The following is a 16,153-nucleotide window of genomic DNA, read 5'->3' as shown; positions in this document are numbered from 1 at the left end:
TGGCTTCCTCAGCCAAATTAGGCCTCTACAGCTGCATAACCACTAACTTCTGTGATGTCATAAATAACTTTGACTTTGACTTCCCTAGTCACCTCCTATGCTCATGTAAGCCTCTGCTCAACAAATTCAAAATGATATAATCACACAAAATAAATCACATTCCTAACACAATTTACATTTGGCCGTGTTGCTAACATGACCTTTTTCCTCCTGATTCCCACAATAATTGTGCCTTTTGGAGTACTGTTTTGGTTTTTCTTTTCCTCTTTTCTTACTCTTACTATATTGCCTTTTATACTGCAGGCTTAGAGGTGATGAATGCATCAAAACATTGGAGGAGGAAAGGTTGCTGCACAGGCAAAGCTGCCTTCCCAGGAAGCAGAAGCTGGCTCCGTAAGGAGTATGTCCCATAACCCTCTCTGATAAGATCACAGAAAAGGAGAACAAAAACTCAGACCGACATCAAAGTCCTTGGTTGAAGTTTACTGCAGGTCTTCCTTCCACTTGCACTTAAAGGCAAAGAATTTATTTCCACTGTATTCTACTGTCTAGAATAGGAGAGTAAGTTTTTTTTTTAAAAAAAAGAGTTAAAAAGGAACAGGTACTTAAGAAAATCATTTTAAATTTATCTGGGGAAGAAAGAGGTCCGAATGAAATCTCTTTTCTTAAAATGTACTGACTCCAGCTAAGCTTCAACTAAACAGTACTGCCTAGTATAATTCATAACATGATTTTCTCTCAGAGCCTTTGTACTTGCTGTTTCCCCTGCCTGCCAAGGTCTTCCCCTAGGCATCCGCGTGGCTCACCCCTTTACTTGCTTCAGGTCTCTGCTCAAAAGCCTGGTCAGGGAGACTTTCCTGGACACTCCATCAAGAGAGCCACCCCTACCAAGGCCCACCCACTAGAGCACTTCCTATGCTCTTTATTTTTCCCTTATTTCTCACCACAGCAATTTTCATCACCTGAGTGCTTTTTTCAAGTATTGGTCTTTCTTCTCTCAGTAGTACATAACCTCCACATGGAATGTCCATTTTATTACACTGGGAACAGTCCCTAGCAATTAGTAGGCATTGAATAAATATTTGTTGAATTAATGAAAGAATGAATAAATACAATTTTCAAAGGTTTTTTTGAATTCCTATTTTTATTATGCACTAAAATAATTTTTCTCTGTAGGATTACTTGAAATATGATCATGTAAATATTTGGACTAAAAATCTTGAGATTTAAGTCCCAGCTCTGCCATTAATTTCTTGTGTAACCTGGTTAGATCATTTCTTGGAGTTTCACCTTGTGTGTCTGACACTATGGCTTGCAATCATGACTCTAAAATCCAACAGAAAAATAGATTCCATATATAAAAATTCTCTATGCATGTCACCTTTGGTAACATATGTATTACATAAAACAAGGTACAATTATAAAGCGTAATTAATTTTCAAGAAAGTGTGATCTAATACCTGCTCTATTTCTTTTTCTGGAAGGTCCAATCTTCTAAATCACTGACCTCAAAGAACATGTTAGTTTTCAGAAACTAACAAAATTTAAGCAGAGGCTATTAACCTCATGTTTAAGCTATTGTTTTGCCCTTTATTTTACTTTTCCATTATCTCCATTTCTAGAGTGTTACAAATCTCATGACACATAATGCCTCGTGCAGGCACCAAACATTTAAAGACTTTTTTTTTAGCTCTACTTGGAAAACTATTCCAAATAAATTATCCACTAAGCTACAGACCAGGGGGAAATCAAGATGGGATGTACAGGAATAATGACTAAATCTGTTATGGGAAGATCATATTTAATTAGATGAGACAATACATGTAAAGTGATTTGCATAGTGTCCCCGAAGACGTGCTTGATACGTTAGCTAACGATTATTATACTTAAAGAATCTCAGAGTTGATAAGAATCTTGCAAACTCACCCAAGAAAATCTATGACTCTTCCATCAACTATTTAAAGAGAAAAGTCTCTTTTTCCGAATCCAATAAAGATCATTAGTCACACAACTGTGCAAAACGCAACTCGGTGTGGATGCAACTAAAGATCAACAAAGCAAAAGTCTTAACCAGTCTGCTCTAGTGTCTGCTCGAAGAAGGGACAGACATGGCAAACAACCGATGTGCAGAACCGTAGGGACAAATAGCTGTCCTGCCTCCACCCCTAAAATTTCCCGCCAGCCCCCTGCTCTCTACCTTCCCGCCCCTCGGGATGCCCTTTGACGCCCACTCCTCTGCTGCTAGCTCGCGACATCCCCGGGGCTCTCCCTTTCCCTCAACCGAAATCCCACGTAGCTGGCCAGTCTGAGGTCTCGCGAGGGTGAGCCCGTTGCCCTGGTAACGAGTGCTGCGCTTCGTGGTGAAGGGCGTGGCTGCGGCTGCTAAACGGCAGCAGCAGCGTTCCTTCCACTCGGTGGGCTGTAGGTATCACGGGCAGAACGGCTGCTCCCGGCGCACGGAAGGGACTACTGGCCAGACCATGGGATTCGAGGCGAGGGTGAGGAGGCCGAGGCGGGACAGTGAAGTGCCGAGGGGGAAAGTCCCTGCGCGAAACGAGCGCGCCCAGAAAACGCGCCCCTCCCTCCACTGCCGTGTCGCGGAGTGTGGGAGGAAGACTTCGCCACCAGGAGCTGTGGCTTCATCGTCCTTCCCGCCAAGAAGGGAAGTCATCGTTCCTGCCCCGAGACTGCCGCGGCGCCGCTGGGCGAGGCCGCGCCTGCTGTGGCCTCTCTCGCTTCTGACTTGGAAGGTACGCACGGAGCGCTGATTAGTTCCATCTGTGTGTGTGCCTCTCCTGAAGCTCAGGTTTTACTCCGCAGCAGGTCAGCACGTTGGTGCGCCTCATACGCTCATGTAAGGAAACAGAATCAAGATTTATGCCAGTCCAGTTTTCCAAATTCGGAGTTGTGATCCCCACACGGAAACTTCAGTCTCTTACTACTGAAGGTGTCACCCATAAGACAGACTTCTCTGTGGCATTCGTAAAGTTATTCGCTATGGAGCTTGGGCTTTATTGTTTGTGGTCCACGCTCGAAAACCCACTTTTTGTAGAGAGTATAAACTAGCTAAACTAGCATAAACTAGTAGATTCGAAATTAGTAAATTACTTTGGTCTCTCAAAAATAGTAGACTCTTGACAAGGAATTTCTATTTTTTCATTGTCTTAATTACCACTTAAGAGGTCATTGTCGATACAACCTTCTGATAACTATTGAAGTAAGTTAACTATTCCAGTAAGACTAATATGATCGAATATTAGAACAGAGACAGTCTACAGAATATTAACCAAAATATAGAGAAAAAAAACTACTGTCATTTGAACTTTTGGTCAAATGAAAATTAAGCCAAAAAAAATTAACTATTCCTACAACTCACTGCCTGAATAAGTAACTAATTTTTCTCTGATGCATGATCTTTTCAGTGCCGCAGAATCATTCTGAACTCGCTATCGCTGTGTGGCATTTAACTGTAAACCTAGGATACAAATGATTTGGTTATGTACCCTGGAAATTCCTTTTTCAATTAAACTATTTACGTGATTTGTCTTATTGTGACTTGTCTCTATCTTATAAAAATGGAGAATTTCTTCAAATCTTTGAAATTAAAGGTTTAATTAGCTGTGTCTTAATTTACTTTTTAGAGAAGCCTGTTGTCACTGTTAATTAAATAAAATTGAATATATTGGGGGGTACACATTTAATGTGTACTTAAAAAGAAAACTGTCAAATAAGTTCCTTACAAATTGTTTTACAGCCTACCTACATAATAAAAGAAATTTCGAGCCAAATATTGGAAGAGATGTCAGAAGATTCAGAAAAGGAAGACTATTCAGACAGAGCAATCAGTGAAGATGAATCAGTATGTTTTTCTCAACTTAATCGTACTTAGAAATAAAACTTGTTATAAAATGTAAATTCCCAGTAAAAATACTATAAATTCAGTTGGCTGTAAAAATCCGTTGGATATTTAAATCACTTCTCACTGAAGTTGGGAAATAAATTGATTGAAAGCAAAGCTATTAATGTGTGCAGTATGCCCTATCTAGAAAGAGAATCTATATTGATTTTGGGGGTTTTTTGAGAAAATATTTTGGCTGAGATTATTCTGAGTTTTATTAAAATGTGTGTAATAAGTAATTATTAGGGTTTTATTTTTATAATTCATGTCCACTTATTTTCTTATATGTACTAATTCTATGTTACATTATAATGTGTATCATAATAGTGAAACCTATTTCTAAGCCTACTGTGTGTCACCATCATAGGTTTCATGTGGCACTGTTGTAACAAAGGAAAGTACATGGAGGAAGAAGCGGGGAGGGGAGAAGCAAAATGCAGTAGTTACAAATATTTTGTCTGGTCCCAGCACATATTTCTAAGAAATTTCCTTCACATTTTAGTAAAGTATAAATTATCTATGTAAGTTAAGGTCCCAGAATAAACTCCCCAAATGATGTATAACCCTTTAAGTCAATGGCTTTCCTTTTTCCCACCTATAAATTTATTTATTTATTTATTTTTGGCTGCATTCCTTGCTGCACGTGGGCTTTCTTTAGTTGCGGCGAGCGGGGGCTACTCTTTGTTGCGGTGCGCGGGCTTCTCATTGCGGTGGCTTCTCTTTGCCGGGGAGCACAGGCTCTAGGTGCGAGGGCTTCAGTAGCTGTGGCACTCGGGCTGAGTAGTTGTGGCTCGCGGGCTCTGGAGTGCAGGCTCAGTAGTTGTGGCACACAGGCTTAGTTGCTCCACGGCATGTGGAATCTTCCTGGACCAGGGCTTGAACCCATGTCCCCTGCATTGGCAGGCGGATTCTTCACCACTGAGTCACCAGGGAAGTCCCGTCAATGGCTTTCTGTGTTTCTTTTTTCTTTTTTTGGTTAATTTTAGTCCTAATTTAACCTGTTTTGCCAGGTTTACCAAGAATCTTTAAACTGTTCCTTCTCTATAATCATTAATATGACCTTACTTTGTGGAAGAAGAGAAATGAAAGGTGAAAACTTTGTTTCAGGATATTTGAAGTGTTGGGTGCTTTGAGACCAATAGCCAATAATAACCTTGAATTTTTTCATTTATTAAAGATTAAAGACACACTCAATTCTAAGTACTAAGGTAGATGTAAAAAATTTCTGGATTGGGAAACCGCTGGTTTTTAAAAGATAAATAATTTAAAACTCTCTTGTTTTAGGATGAGGATAACTTTATGAAGTTTGTAAATGAAAACATCCATCAGTGTGCACTTTTAACAGGTTTCAGATTATTCATATATTCCCCCTTCTCTTTCTGATAATACATTAAATGGATGAAAAATGAGAGAGCGCTAGAAAAAAAAGTCAGTGAATAATATAGGGAATTATTATTCTGTTATTGGTAAGGAGATATGTATTTACTTTTATAAGAATATTTTGTACTTCAAACTTTTTAAATTGAAGTATAGGTGATTTACACTATTCTGTTAGTTTCGGGTATACAGAAAAGTGACTCAGTTGTATATATTTTTTTTCAGATTATTTTCTACTATAGGTTATTTCAAGATAACATAATTCCCTGTGCTATTCAGTAAATCCTTGTTCTTATCTTTTTTTTTTTTTTTTTTTTGGCGGTACGCGGGCCTCTCACCGCTGTGACCTCTCCTGTTGCGGAGCACAGGCTCCAGACGCGCAGGCTCAGCGGCCATGGCTCACGGGCCTAGCCGCTCCGCGGCATGTGGGATCTTCCCGGACCAGGGCACAAACCCGTGTCCCCTGCATCGGCAGGCGGCCTCTCAACCACTGCGCCACCAGGGAAGCCCCTTATCTATTTTTTATATAGTAGATTGTTAATCCCATACTCCTAATTTATCCCTCCCCCTTCCTTTCCCCTCTGATAACCATTTGTTTTCTGTGTCTGTGAGTCTGTTTCTGTTTTGTATATAGATTCATTTGTATTATTTTTTAGATTCTATATATAAGTGATATTTGTCTTCCTCTGTCTAACTTAATTCACTAAGTATAATACTCTCGAGGTCCATCTATGTTGTTGCAAATGGCAATATTTCATTCTTTTTTATGGCTGAGTAATATTCCATTATATATATATATATATATACCACATCTTCTTAAGCCAGTCATCTGTTGATGGGCACATGGGTTGCTTCCATGTCTTGGCTATTGTAAATACTGCTGCTATGAACATTGGGGTGTATGTATCTTTTTAAATTAGAGTTTTAGTTATTTCTGGATATATACCCAGGATGGAATTGCTGGATCATATGGTAGCTCTACTTTTAGCTTTTTAAGGAACCTCCATATTGTTTTCCATAGTGGCTGTACCAATTTATGTTCCCACCAACAGTGTAGGAGGGTTCCCTTCTCTCCACACCCTCTCCAGCTTTATTATTTGTAGACTTTTTGATGATAGTCATTCTGACCTGTTTGAGTGATACCTCATTGTGCTTTTGATTTACATTTCTCTAATAATTAGCGATGTTGAACATCTTTTCGTGGGCCTGTTGGTCATCTCTATGTCTCTCTGGAAAAATATCTAAATAAGTCTTCTGCTCATTTTTTGACTGGGTTGTTTTTTGTTTGTTGGTTGGTTTTTAAATTTTATTGGCGTTAGTTGATTCACAATGTTGTTTTAGTTTCAGGTGTACAGCAAAGTGATTCAGTTATACATATACATATATTCATTCTTTTTCAGATTCTTTCCTCATATAGGTTATCACAGAATACTGAGTAGAGTTCCCTGTGCTATACAGTAGGTCCTTGCTGGTTATCTGTCTTATATATAGTGGTGTCTGTATGTAATCCCAAGCTCCTGATTTATTCCTCCCTGCCCAACGTTCCCCCTTTGGTAATCATAAGTTTGTTTTTGAAATCTATTAAGTCGGTTTCTGTTTTGTAAATAAGTTCATTTGTATCATTTTTTTTAAATTAGATTCCACATATGAGTGATTTCATATGATATTTGTCTTTCTCTGTCTGACTTATTAGTATGATAAGCTCTAGGTTCATCCATGTTGCTGCAAATGGCATTATTTCACTATTTTTATGGCTGAGTAATATTCCATTGTATATATGTACCACATCTTCTTTATCCATTCCTCTGTCAGTGGACAGTTAGGTTGCGTCCATGTCTTGGCTGTTGTAAATAGTGCTGAACATTGGGGTGCATGTAGCTTTTCAGTCCTGGTTTTCTCTAGATATGTGCCCAGAAGTGGGATTGCTGGATCACTGTAGTTCTATTTTTAGTTTTTTAAGGAACCTCCATACTGTTCTCCATAGTGGCTGTACCAATTTACATTCCCACCAACAGTGCAAGAGGGCTCCTTTTTCTCCACACCCTCTCCAGCATTTATTGTTTGTAGACTTGTTGATGATGGCCATTCTGACTGGTGTATGGTGATACCTCATTGCAGTTTTGATTTGCATTTCTCTGATAATTAGTGATGTTGAGCATCTTTTCATGTGCCTGTTGGCCATCTATATATCTCCTTTGGAGGCATGTCTATTTAGATCTTCTGCCCATTTTTTGATTGGGTTGTTTGTTTTTGTTTGTATAATTTGAGATTAATCCCTCATTGGTCACTACGTTTGCAAATGTTTTCTCCCATTCTGTGGGTCTGTTCATTTTGCTTATGGTTTCCTTTGCTGTGCAGAAACTTTTAAGTTTAATTAGATCCCATTTGTTTATTTTTGCTTTACTTTCATTACTCTAAGAGGTGGATCAAAAAACATAATTATTGCAATTTATGTCAAAGAGTGTTCTCCCTATGTTGTCCTCTAGGAATTTTTTAGCATCTGGACTTACATTCAGGTCTTTGATCCATTTTGACTTTATGTGTGTATATGGTGTTAGAGAATGTTCTAATTTCATTCTTTTGCATGTAGCTGTCCAGTTTTCCCCGCAAAACTTATTGAAGAGACTGTCTTTTCTCCTTTGTATATTCTTGCCTCCTTTGTCATAGATTAATTGACCATAGGTGTGTTGGTTTATTTCTGGGCTTTCTATCCTGTGCCATTGATCTATGTGTTTATTTTTGTGCCAGTACCACACTGTTTTGTAGTATAGTCTGAAGTCAGGGAGCCTGATTCTTCCAGCTCTGTTTTTCTTTCTCAGGATTGATTTGGCTATTCAGGGTCTTTTGTGTTTCCATACAAATTTAAAATTTTATGTTCTAGTTGAAAAATGCCATTGGTAATTTGATAAGGATTGCACTGAATCTGTAGATTGCCTTGGGTAGTATAGTCATTTTGACAGTATTGATTCTTCCGATCCAGGAACATGGTATATCTTTCCATCTGTTTGTATCATCTTCGATTTCTTGCATCAGTGTCTTATAGTTTTCAGAGTACAAGTCTTTTGTCTCCTTAGTAGGTTATATTTTTTGATGCAGTGGTGAATGGGATTGTTTCCTTAATTTCTCTTTCTGATCTTTTGTTGTTAGTGTATAGGAATGCAAGAGATTTCTGTGTATTAATTTTGTATCCTGCAACTTTACCTAATTCATTGATGAGCTCTTGTATTTTTCTGGTAGCATCTGTAGGATTTTCTGTGTATAATATCATGTCATCTGCAAACAGTGGTAATTTTACTTCTTTTCCAATTTTGATTCCTTTTATTTCTTTCTCTTCTCTTATTGCTGTAGCTAGGACTTCCAAAACTATGTTGAATGAAAGTGACAGTGGACATCCTTGTCTTGTTCCTGATATTAGAAGGAATGCTTTTAGCTTTTCACCATTGAAAATGATGTTAGCTGTGGGTTTGTCATATATGGCCTTTATTATGTTGAGATAAGTTCCCTCTACGCCCACTTCTGGAGAGTTTTTATCATAAATGGGTGTTGAATTTTGTCAAATGCTTTTTCTGCATCTATTGAGATGATTATATGGTTTTTATTCTTCAATTTGTTAATGTGGTGTATCACTCTGATTGATTTGAAGTTGTTGAAGAATCCTTGCATCCCTGGGATAAATCATGGTGTATGATCCTTTTAATGTAGAATATGCCTTTTTTTCTTGATGAGTCTGGCTAAAGATTTATCAATTTTGTTTATCTTTTCAAAGATCCAGCTTTCCGTTTCATTGATCTTTTCTATTGTTTTCTTTGTCTCTATTTCATTATCTCTCCTCTGATCTTTATGATTTCTTTCCTTCTACTAACATTGAGTTTTGTTTGTTCTTCTTTCTCTAGTTGCTTTAGGTGTAAGATTTAGGTTGTTTGAGATTTTTATTGTTTTCTTCAATCACTGTTTCAATTTCAGTACTTCTGATTGGTCTGTTCATATTTTCTGTTTCTTCCTGGTTCAGTCTTGGAAGGTTGTACCCTTCTAAGAATTTGTCCATTTCTTCTAGGTTGTCCATTTTATTGGCATATAGTTGTTTGTAGTAGTCTCTTATGTTCCTTTGTATTTCTGTGGTGTCCATTGTTTTCTCCTTTTTCATTTCTAATTTTATTGATTTGAACCCTCTCGCTTTTTTTCTTGATGAGTCTGGCTAAAGATTTATCAATTTTGTTTATCTTTTCAAAGATCCAGCTTTCCGTTTCATTGATCTTTTCTATTGTTTTCTTTGTCTCTATTTCATTATCTCTCCTCTGATCTTTATGATTTCTTTCCTTCTACTAACATTGAGTTTTGTTTGTTCTTCTTTCTCTAGTTGCTTTAGGTGTAAGATTTAGGTTGTTTGAGATTTTTATTGTTTTCTGAGGTAGGATTGTATTGCTATAAACTTCCCTCTTAGAACTGCTTTTGCTGCGTCCCATAGGTTTTGGATCATCATGTTTTCACTGTCATTTGTCTCTAGGTATTTTTTGATTTCCTTTTTGATTTCTGTGATCCATTGGTCGTTTAGTAACATATTGTTTACCCTCTGTGTTTGTGTTTTTTACAGGTTTTTTCTTGTAACTGATTTCTAATCTCATAACGTTGTGGTTGGAAAGGATGCTTGATATGATTTCAATTTTCTTAAATTTACTGAGGCTTGATTTGTGGCCCAACATGTGCTCTATCCTGGAGAATGTTCCAGGTGTACTTAAGAAGGAAGTCTATTCTGCTGCTTTTGGATGGAATGTTCTATAAATATCAATTAAGTCCATCTGGTGAATGTGCCATTTAAGGCCTGTGTTTCCTTATTGATTTTCTGTCTAGATGATCCGTGCATTTCTGTGCCTATTTAAATGATCATGTGGTTTTTGGCTTTCCTCTTGGTAATGTGGTGTATCACACTGATTGATTTCCGTATGATGAACTATCCTTGCAAACCTGGAATGAATCCAACTTGACCATAGTGTATGATCCTTTTTATGTATTTGGCTTACTAATATTTTGTTAAGGATTTTTTGCATCTATATTCATCAAAGATATTGGTCTCTAATTTTCTTTTTTTGTCGTCCCTTTTTGGTTTTGTTATCAGGGCGATGGCAGCTTAGTAGAATAAGTTTGGAAGTGCTCCCTCATCTTCAGTTTTTTGGAATAGTTTGAGAAGGATCAGTGTAAGTTCTTCTTTGTATGTTCTGTAGAATTCCCCAGTGAAGCCATCTGGTCCTGGACTTTTGTTTGCAGGAAGGTTTTTTTAATTACTGATTCTATTTCACTTGTACTGATTGGTCTGCTCAAGTTATCTGTTTCTTCTTGACTCAGTTTTGGCAGGCTGTGTGTTTCTAGAAACTATTTGTTGGCATTTAATTCCTCATAGTATTCTCTTACAGTCTCTTGTATTTCTGTGATATTGGTTGTTATTTCTCCTCTTTCATTTCCTATTTTGTTTATTTGGGTCCTCTCTCTTTTCTTCTTGGCAGGCCTGGCTAGAGGTTTGTTGATTTTGTTTATCTTTTCAAAAAAACCAGCTCTTGGGTTTTTTATCCTTTCTATTGTTTTTTGGATCTCTATTTTATTTATTTCCTCTTTTAACTTTATTATTTCCTTCCTTTTGCTGACATTGGTTTTTTCCTTGTTCTTTTTTTTTTAAATTCTTTTAGGTGGTAGGTTAGGTTGTTTTTTTTTGAGTTTTTTTTTTTTTCCTTCTTGAGGAAAGCCTATATCACTATGATCTTCTGTCTTAGAACTGCTTTTGCTGTATCCCATAGATTTTGTAAGTTTGTGTTTTCATTTTCCTTTGTGCTCAGGTATTTTCCAATTTCTTCTTTGATTTCATCACTTACCCATTGGTTTTTTCAGTAGCATGTTGCTTAGTCTCCATGTGTTCATTCTTCTCCCATTTTTCTTTCTGTGGTTGATTTCTAGTAGCATACCATTGTGGTCAGAAAAGATAATTGAGATAATTTCTATCCTCTTAAATTTTTGAGACTTGTTTTGTAACCTAATATGTGGTCTATCCTAGAGAACGTTCCATGTAAGCTTGAAAAGAATGTGTATTCAGGGGCGGGGGACTTGATGTAGTGTCCTGTAGGTATCAAGTCCAACTGGTTGTGTCATTTGGGATCTCTGTTGCCTTACTGATTTTCTGTCTGGAAGATCTGCTCATTGATGTCAGTGGGGTGTTAAAGTTTCCTACTATTATTGTATTCCTGTCAATCTTTCTCTTTATGTCTGTTAGTATTTGTTTTATATATTTAGGTGTTCCTATATTGGGGGCATATATGTAAATGAGTATAATATCCTCTTCTTGTATTGCTCCCTTTATCATTATATACTGTCCTTCTTTGTCTTTCTCTGTGCCCTTTGTTTAAAGTCTATTTTGTCTGATATGAGTATTGCTATTCCTACTTTCTTATTGTTTCCATTTGCATGAAATATCCTTTTCCATTGCCTCACTTTCAATCTGTGTGTGTCTTCTGCCCTAAAGTGAGTCTCCTGTAGGCAGCATACTGTTGGTGTTCTTTTTTAAATCCAGTCTGTCACTCTTTCTTTTGATTTGAGGATTTAGTCCATTGACATTTAAAGTAATTATTGATAGGTATGTACTTATTGCCATTTTATTTATTTTTCTTCTATTTTATTTTATTTTTTTATTTATTTGAACATCTTTATTGGAGTATAATTGCTTTACAATGCTGTGTTAGTTTCTGCTTTATAACAAAGTGAATCAGCTATACATATACATATATTCCCATATCTCCTCTCTCTTGCTTCTCCCTCCCACCCTCCCTATCCCACCCACCTAGGTGGTCACAAAGCACCAAGCTGATCTCCCTGTGCTATGCAGCTGCTTCCCACTAGCTATCTGTTTTACATTTGGTAGTGTATATATGTCCACGCCACCCTCTCACTTCGTCCCAGCTTACCCTTCCCACTCCCCATGTCCTCAAGCCCATTCTCTACTGTCTGTGTCTTTATTCCTGTCCTGCACCTAGGTTCTTCAGAACCCTTTCTTTTAGATTCCATATATATGTGTTAGCATACAGTATTTGTTTTTCTCTTTCAGACTTACTTCACTCTGTATGACAGATTCTAGGTCCATCCACCTCACTGCAAATAACTCAATTTCGTTTCTTTTTATGGCTGAGTAATATTCCATTGTATATATGTTCCATATCATCTTTATCCATTCATCTGTCGATGGACACTTAGGTTGCTTCCATGTCCTGCCTGTTGTAAATAGAGCTGCACTTAATTTCCATTTTAAACCTTGTTTTCTAGTTGTTTTTGTAGTTCTTTCTTGTTCATTTCTTCTTTTTGTTTTCCCTTTTGTGGTTTAATGGTTTTCTTTTCTATTATGCTTGAGTTCCTTTCTTTTTGGTTTCTGTGAATCTATTGTATCTTTTTGATGTGTGGTTACCCTGGTTTTCAAGTATGTTAACCCATAACTATATCTACTTGCTTTAAACTGATAGTCAGGGCTTCACTGGTGGCTCAGTGGTTGAGAGTACACCTGCTGATGCAGGGGACACGGGTTCGTGCCCCGGTCCAGGAAGATCCCACATGCCGCGGACCGGCTGGGCCCGTGAGCCATGGCCGCTGAGCCTGCGTGTCCGGAGCCTGTGCTCCGCAACGGGAGAGGCCACAACAGTGAGAGGCCTGCGTACCGCAAAAAAAAAAAACACAATAAACTGATAGTCATACAAGTTTAAACACATTCTAAAAGATTTTCATTTTTATACTCCCCTCCCCTACATTTTGTGATTTTGATGTCCTATTTAACATGCTCATGCTTATCCTTTTACCATTGATAGTAGTTATAATCACTTTTACAATTTTTTTGGATTTTTTAAAATTTATGTACTGACTTATTTAAGTGATCTTCAATCCTTTCATATATTTGCCTTTCGTATACATACTTGCTTCTTTTCTATTTAGAGAAGACCTTTCAATATTTCTTTTAGGCTAGGTTTAATATTGCTGTATTCTTTCAGTTTTTGCTTGTCTGAGAAATTCTTTATCTCTCCTCCTATTCTAAATGATAATCTTGCTGGGTAGAGTATCCCAGGTTGCAGGGTTTTCCCTTTCAGGACTTTGAATATATCATGCCACTCCCTTCTGATCTGCACAGTTTCTGCAGAGAAATCAGCTGGTAGCCTTATGGGAGTTCCCTTGTAACTGACTCTGTTTTTCTCTTCCAGCCTTTAGAATCCTCTCTTTAACTTTTGCCATTTTAATTCTGATAATGTCTTGGTGTGGGTCTGTTTGTGTTCATCTTGTTTGGGACCCTCTGTGCTTTCTGTACCTGGATATCGGTTTCCTTCTTTAGATTTTAGGAAGTGTTCAGCCATAATTTCTTCAAGTACATTTTCAGTCCCCTTTTCTCTCTCTTCTCCTTCTGGAACCCCTATTATGCATAGGTTTGCACTATTTATATTATCCTGTAAACCTCATGTGTTGCTTTCATTTTGTTGTCTTTCTGTCTGCTATTCTGATTGGGTGATTTCCATTATTCTGTCTTCCAGATCATTTATTTATTCTTCTGCAGCACTTAGTGTGCTATTCATTGCTTCTAGATTGGTTTTTTACTTGGCAATTGAATTAGCTAATTTTGACTGTTTTTTTTTTGTTTTTTTTTTTGTGGTATGTGTGCCTCTCACTGTCGCGGCCTCTCCTGCTGTGGAGCACAGGCTCCAGACGCACAGGCTCAGCGGCCATGGAGGCATGTGGGATCTTCCCGGACTGGGGCATGAACCCGTGTCCCCTGCATTGGCAGGCGGACTCTCAACCACTGCACCACCAGGGAAGCCCTGTTTCATTTTTATAGTCTAGTTCCTTGTTATAGTGATCTGCATTTCTATTGATAATCTTTCTTAATTCCTTGAGCATTTTTATTACTTCCTTTTTGAAGTTGGGGCTTAGAAGACCAGTGAGGTCTGTTTCATTAGTTGTTCTTTCAGGGGAGTTGGTTTTTTTGTTTTTTTTGTTTGTTTGTTTTTTTCGGCACGCGGGCCTCTCACCGCTGTGGCCTCTCCTGTTGCGGAGCACAGGCTCCAGGCTCCGGACACGCAGCCCCAGCAGCCATGGCCCACAGACCTAGCTGCTCCGCGGCACGTGGGATCCCCCCGGAGCGGGGCACAAACCCGTGTCCCCTGCATCGGCAGGCGGACTCTCAACCACTGCGCCTCCAGGGAAGCCCTCTTGTTTTTTTAATTGGGAGTAGTAGTAGTTCCTGTGCTTTTTTCATTTTACTCAACTTTCTCTGTCTCTATGAATTTAGGAGAAACAGTTATCTACTGTGGTCCTAAGGGTTTTTTTTTATGTAGGAGCATCCCTGTGTAGACTGTGTGAGTTCAGTATTTTTGGCGCGAGGGCTTGTTTTGGTATGGATACCAGCCACGTCTTTCTTCAGAGTTTGCTGGCCATTATCCCCTTGATAAGGGGTGTGATTTGTTTTGTAGTGTCTAGAGTCTGTGCTTGATGTGAGTTGGGGTCTCCTCTTTCTCCATGGTTGTCATTGCCTCATTGGGTTCTGGGTCTGCTCCCAGGTTTTGGAGTAGAAGTCCTGAGGGTTGGGTTCAGTAAGGTTCCATTGCCCTTGAGTGCGTGCCCTTCCCCAAAGGAGGTGATTGCTGAAGCAAGTGAGGCTCTTGTGGTCACAGCAAACCTGTGCACTGCCTGTGTAGGTCTCTGCGGTTCCTCTCAGATGCCGCCCCAGGTCATATCCTTTCTCCGTTGTGTTTGTCCCAGGTCTAGTACAAGGCTGTGGTGTGGAGTAGGCTGGGGCTGAGTATGTGGGCATTGTGGCTGCAGAAATTGAGGTGGCTGTGCTGCTGCTTGGGATCTGGGCTGCCTCTGTGGCACACTTCTCCCTGGACCTGTCTGCCACATATCTGGTGTTGAGCTGCAGTGTGGAGTGGGTGGAGCCAGCGCGCTCTCACTGGGGAACAGATTGCTTCACACTCCTCACCAGGACCTGTCTGCCCAAGATTTAGTGCGTAGCTGCTGCACGTTATTGTGGCACTGCCTTGTGTGTGTGCTGACAGTGGTCACCGCAACTATGCCTGGATCACACTGCATGCACCCTGGTCTGATTCTGTGCACTTAGACCAAATCTTTGCCCTGATCTCACACCAGGCTGTGGTGTGGTTTGAGCAGAGATGGGGCATTCATCCCTTCCAATTGGGAAGTGCAGGAAGGCAGCAGCTGCCAGTACAAGGCTCTCTCCATCTTGATTATTAGCAAGCCAGCTCACGTGCACTCCTCACAAGTAGAGTCTAGGCTTCTCCAGCCCTTCTCTCTGTCTCAGTGGATTTCCCAGCAGATGAGAGGGCTTGTCTCCTTTGTGCAGGACCCCAGGACATGGATGCCCAGATTGAGAGTCTGTCTGTTCCCTCCTCAGGGTAAGGGTCTGCCCATATGGACCTTCTCTTCCTTATAGATCCCTCTGAGAGGCACAGGTCCTGACCTGATGCCTTTTTTTCCTGTCCTACCCAGTTACATGGAGATCTTTCTTGCACCTTTAGTTGTATAGGAGATCTTCTGCCAGTTTCCAGATAGTTTTCTCTGAAATTGTGCCACATGTAGATTTTTTTTTAAACATCTTTATTGGAGTATAACTGTTTTACAATAGTGTGTTAGTTTCTCCTTTACAACAAAGTGAATCAGTTATACATATACATATGTTCCCATATCTCTTCCCTCTTGCGTCACCCTCCCTCCCACCCTCCCTATCCCACCCCTCTAGGTGGTCACAAAGCACAGAAGTGATCTCCCTGTGCTATGCGGCAGCTTCCCACTAGCTATCTAATTTACATTTGGTAATGTATATATGTCCCTGCCACTCTCTCACTTCATCAC

The 16,153-nt window shown here is 39.2% G+C and overlaps 2 protein-coding genes across 2 annotated transcripts in view; both read left to right on the top strand.

The window, feature by feature from the left end:
- Positions 1 to 2,480: 2,480 nt before the first annotated feature.
- The window catches only part of AGBL3 (AGBL carboxypeptidase 3), a 25,336-nt gene continuing 11,663 nt past the window's right edge, over positions 2,481 to 16,153 (top strand). Inside the window, 3 exon segments of the mRNA XM_070827447.1 lie at positions 2,481 to 2,750; positions 3,755 to 3,859; positions 5,183 to 5,243. Of these exon segments, the coding sequence (XP_070683548.1) occupies positions 2,481 to 2,750; positions 3,755 to 3,859; positions 5,183 to 5,243 (436 nt within the window).
- Positions 3,783 to 16,153, top strand: part of LOC102984446 (cytosolic carboxypeptidase 3) — a 96,095-nt gene continuing 83,724 nt past the window's right edge. Inside the window, 1 exon segment of the mRNA XM_024128182.3 lies at positions 3,783 to 3,859. The gene's annotated coding sequence lies outside the window, so the exon portion shown is untranslated.

Source organism: Physeter macrocephalus, chromosome 5, assembly GCF_002837175.3.
Source record: "Physeter macrocephalus isolate SW-GA chromosome 5, ASM283717v5, whole genome shotgun sequence".
In the NCBI taxonomy this organism is placed as follows: domain Eukaryota; kingdom Metazoa; phylum Chordata; class Mammalia; order Artiodactyla; family Physeteridae; genus Physeter; species Physeter macrocephalus.
Note: the sequence above shows the minus strand (reverse complement) of the source record. Positions and strands in the feature narration are given on the sequence as shown.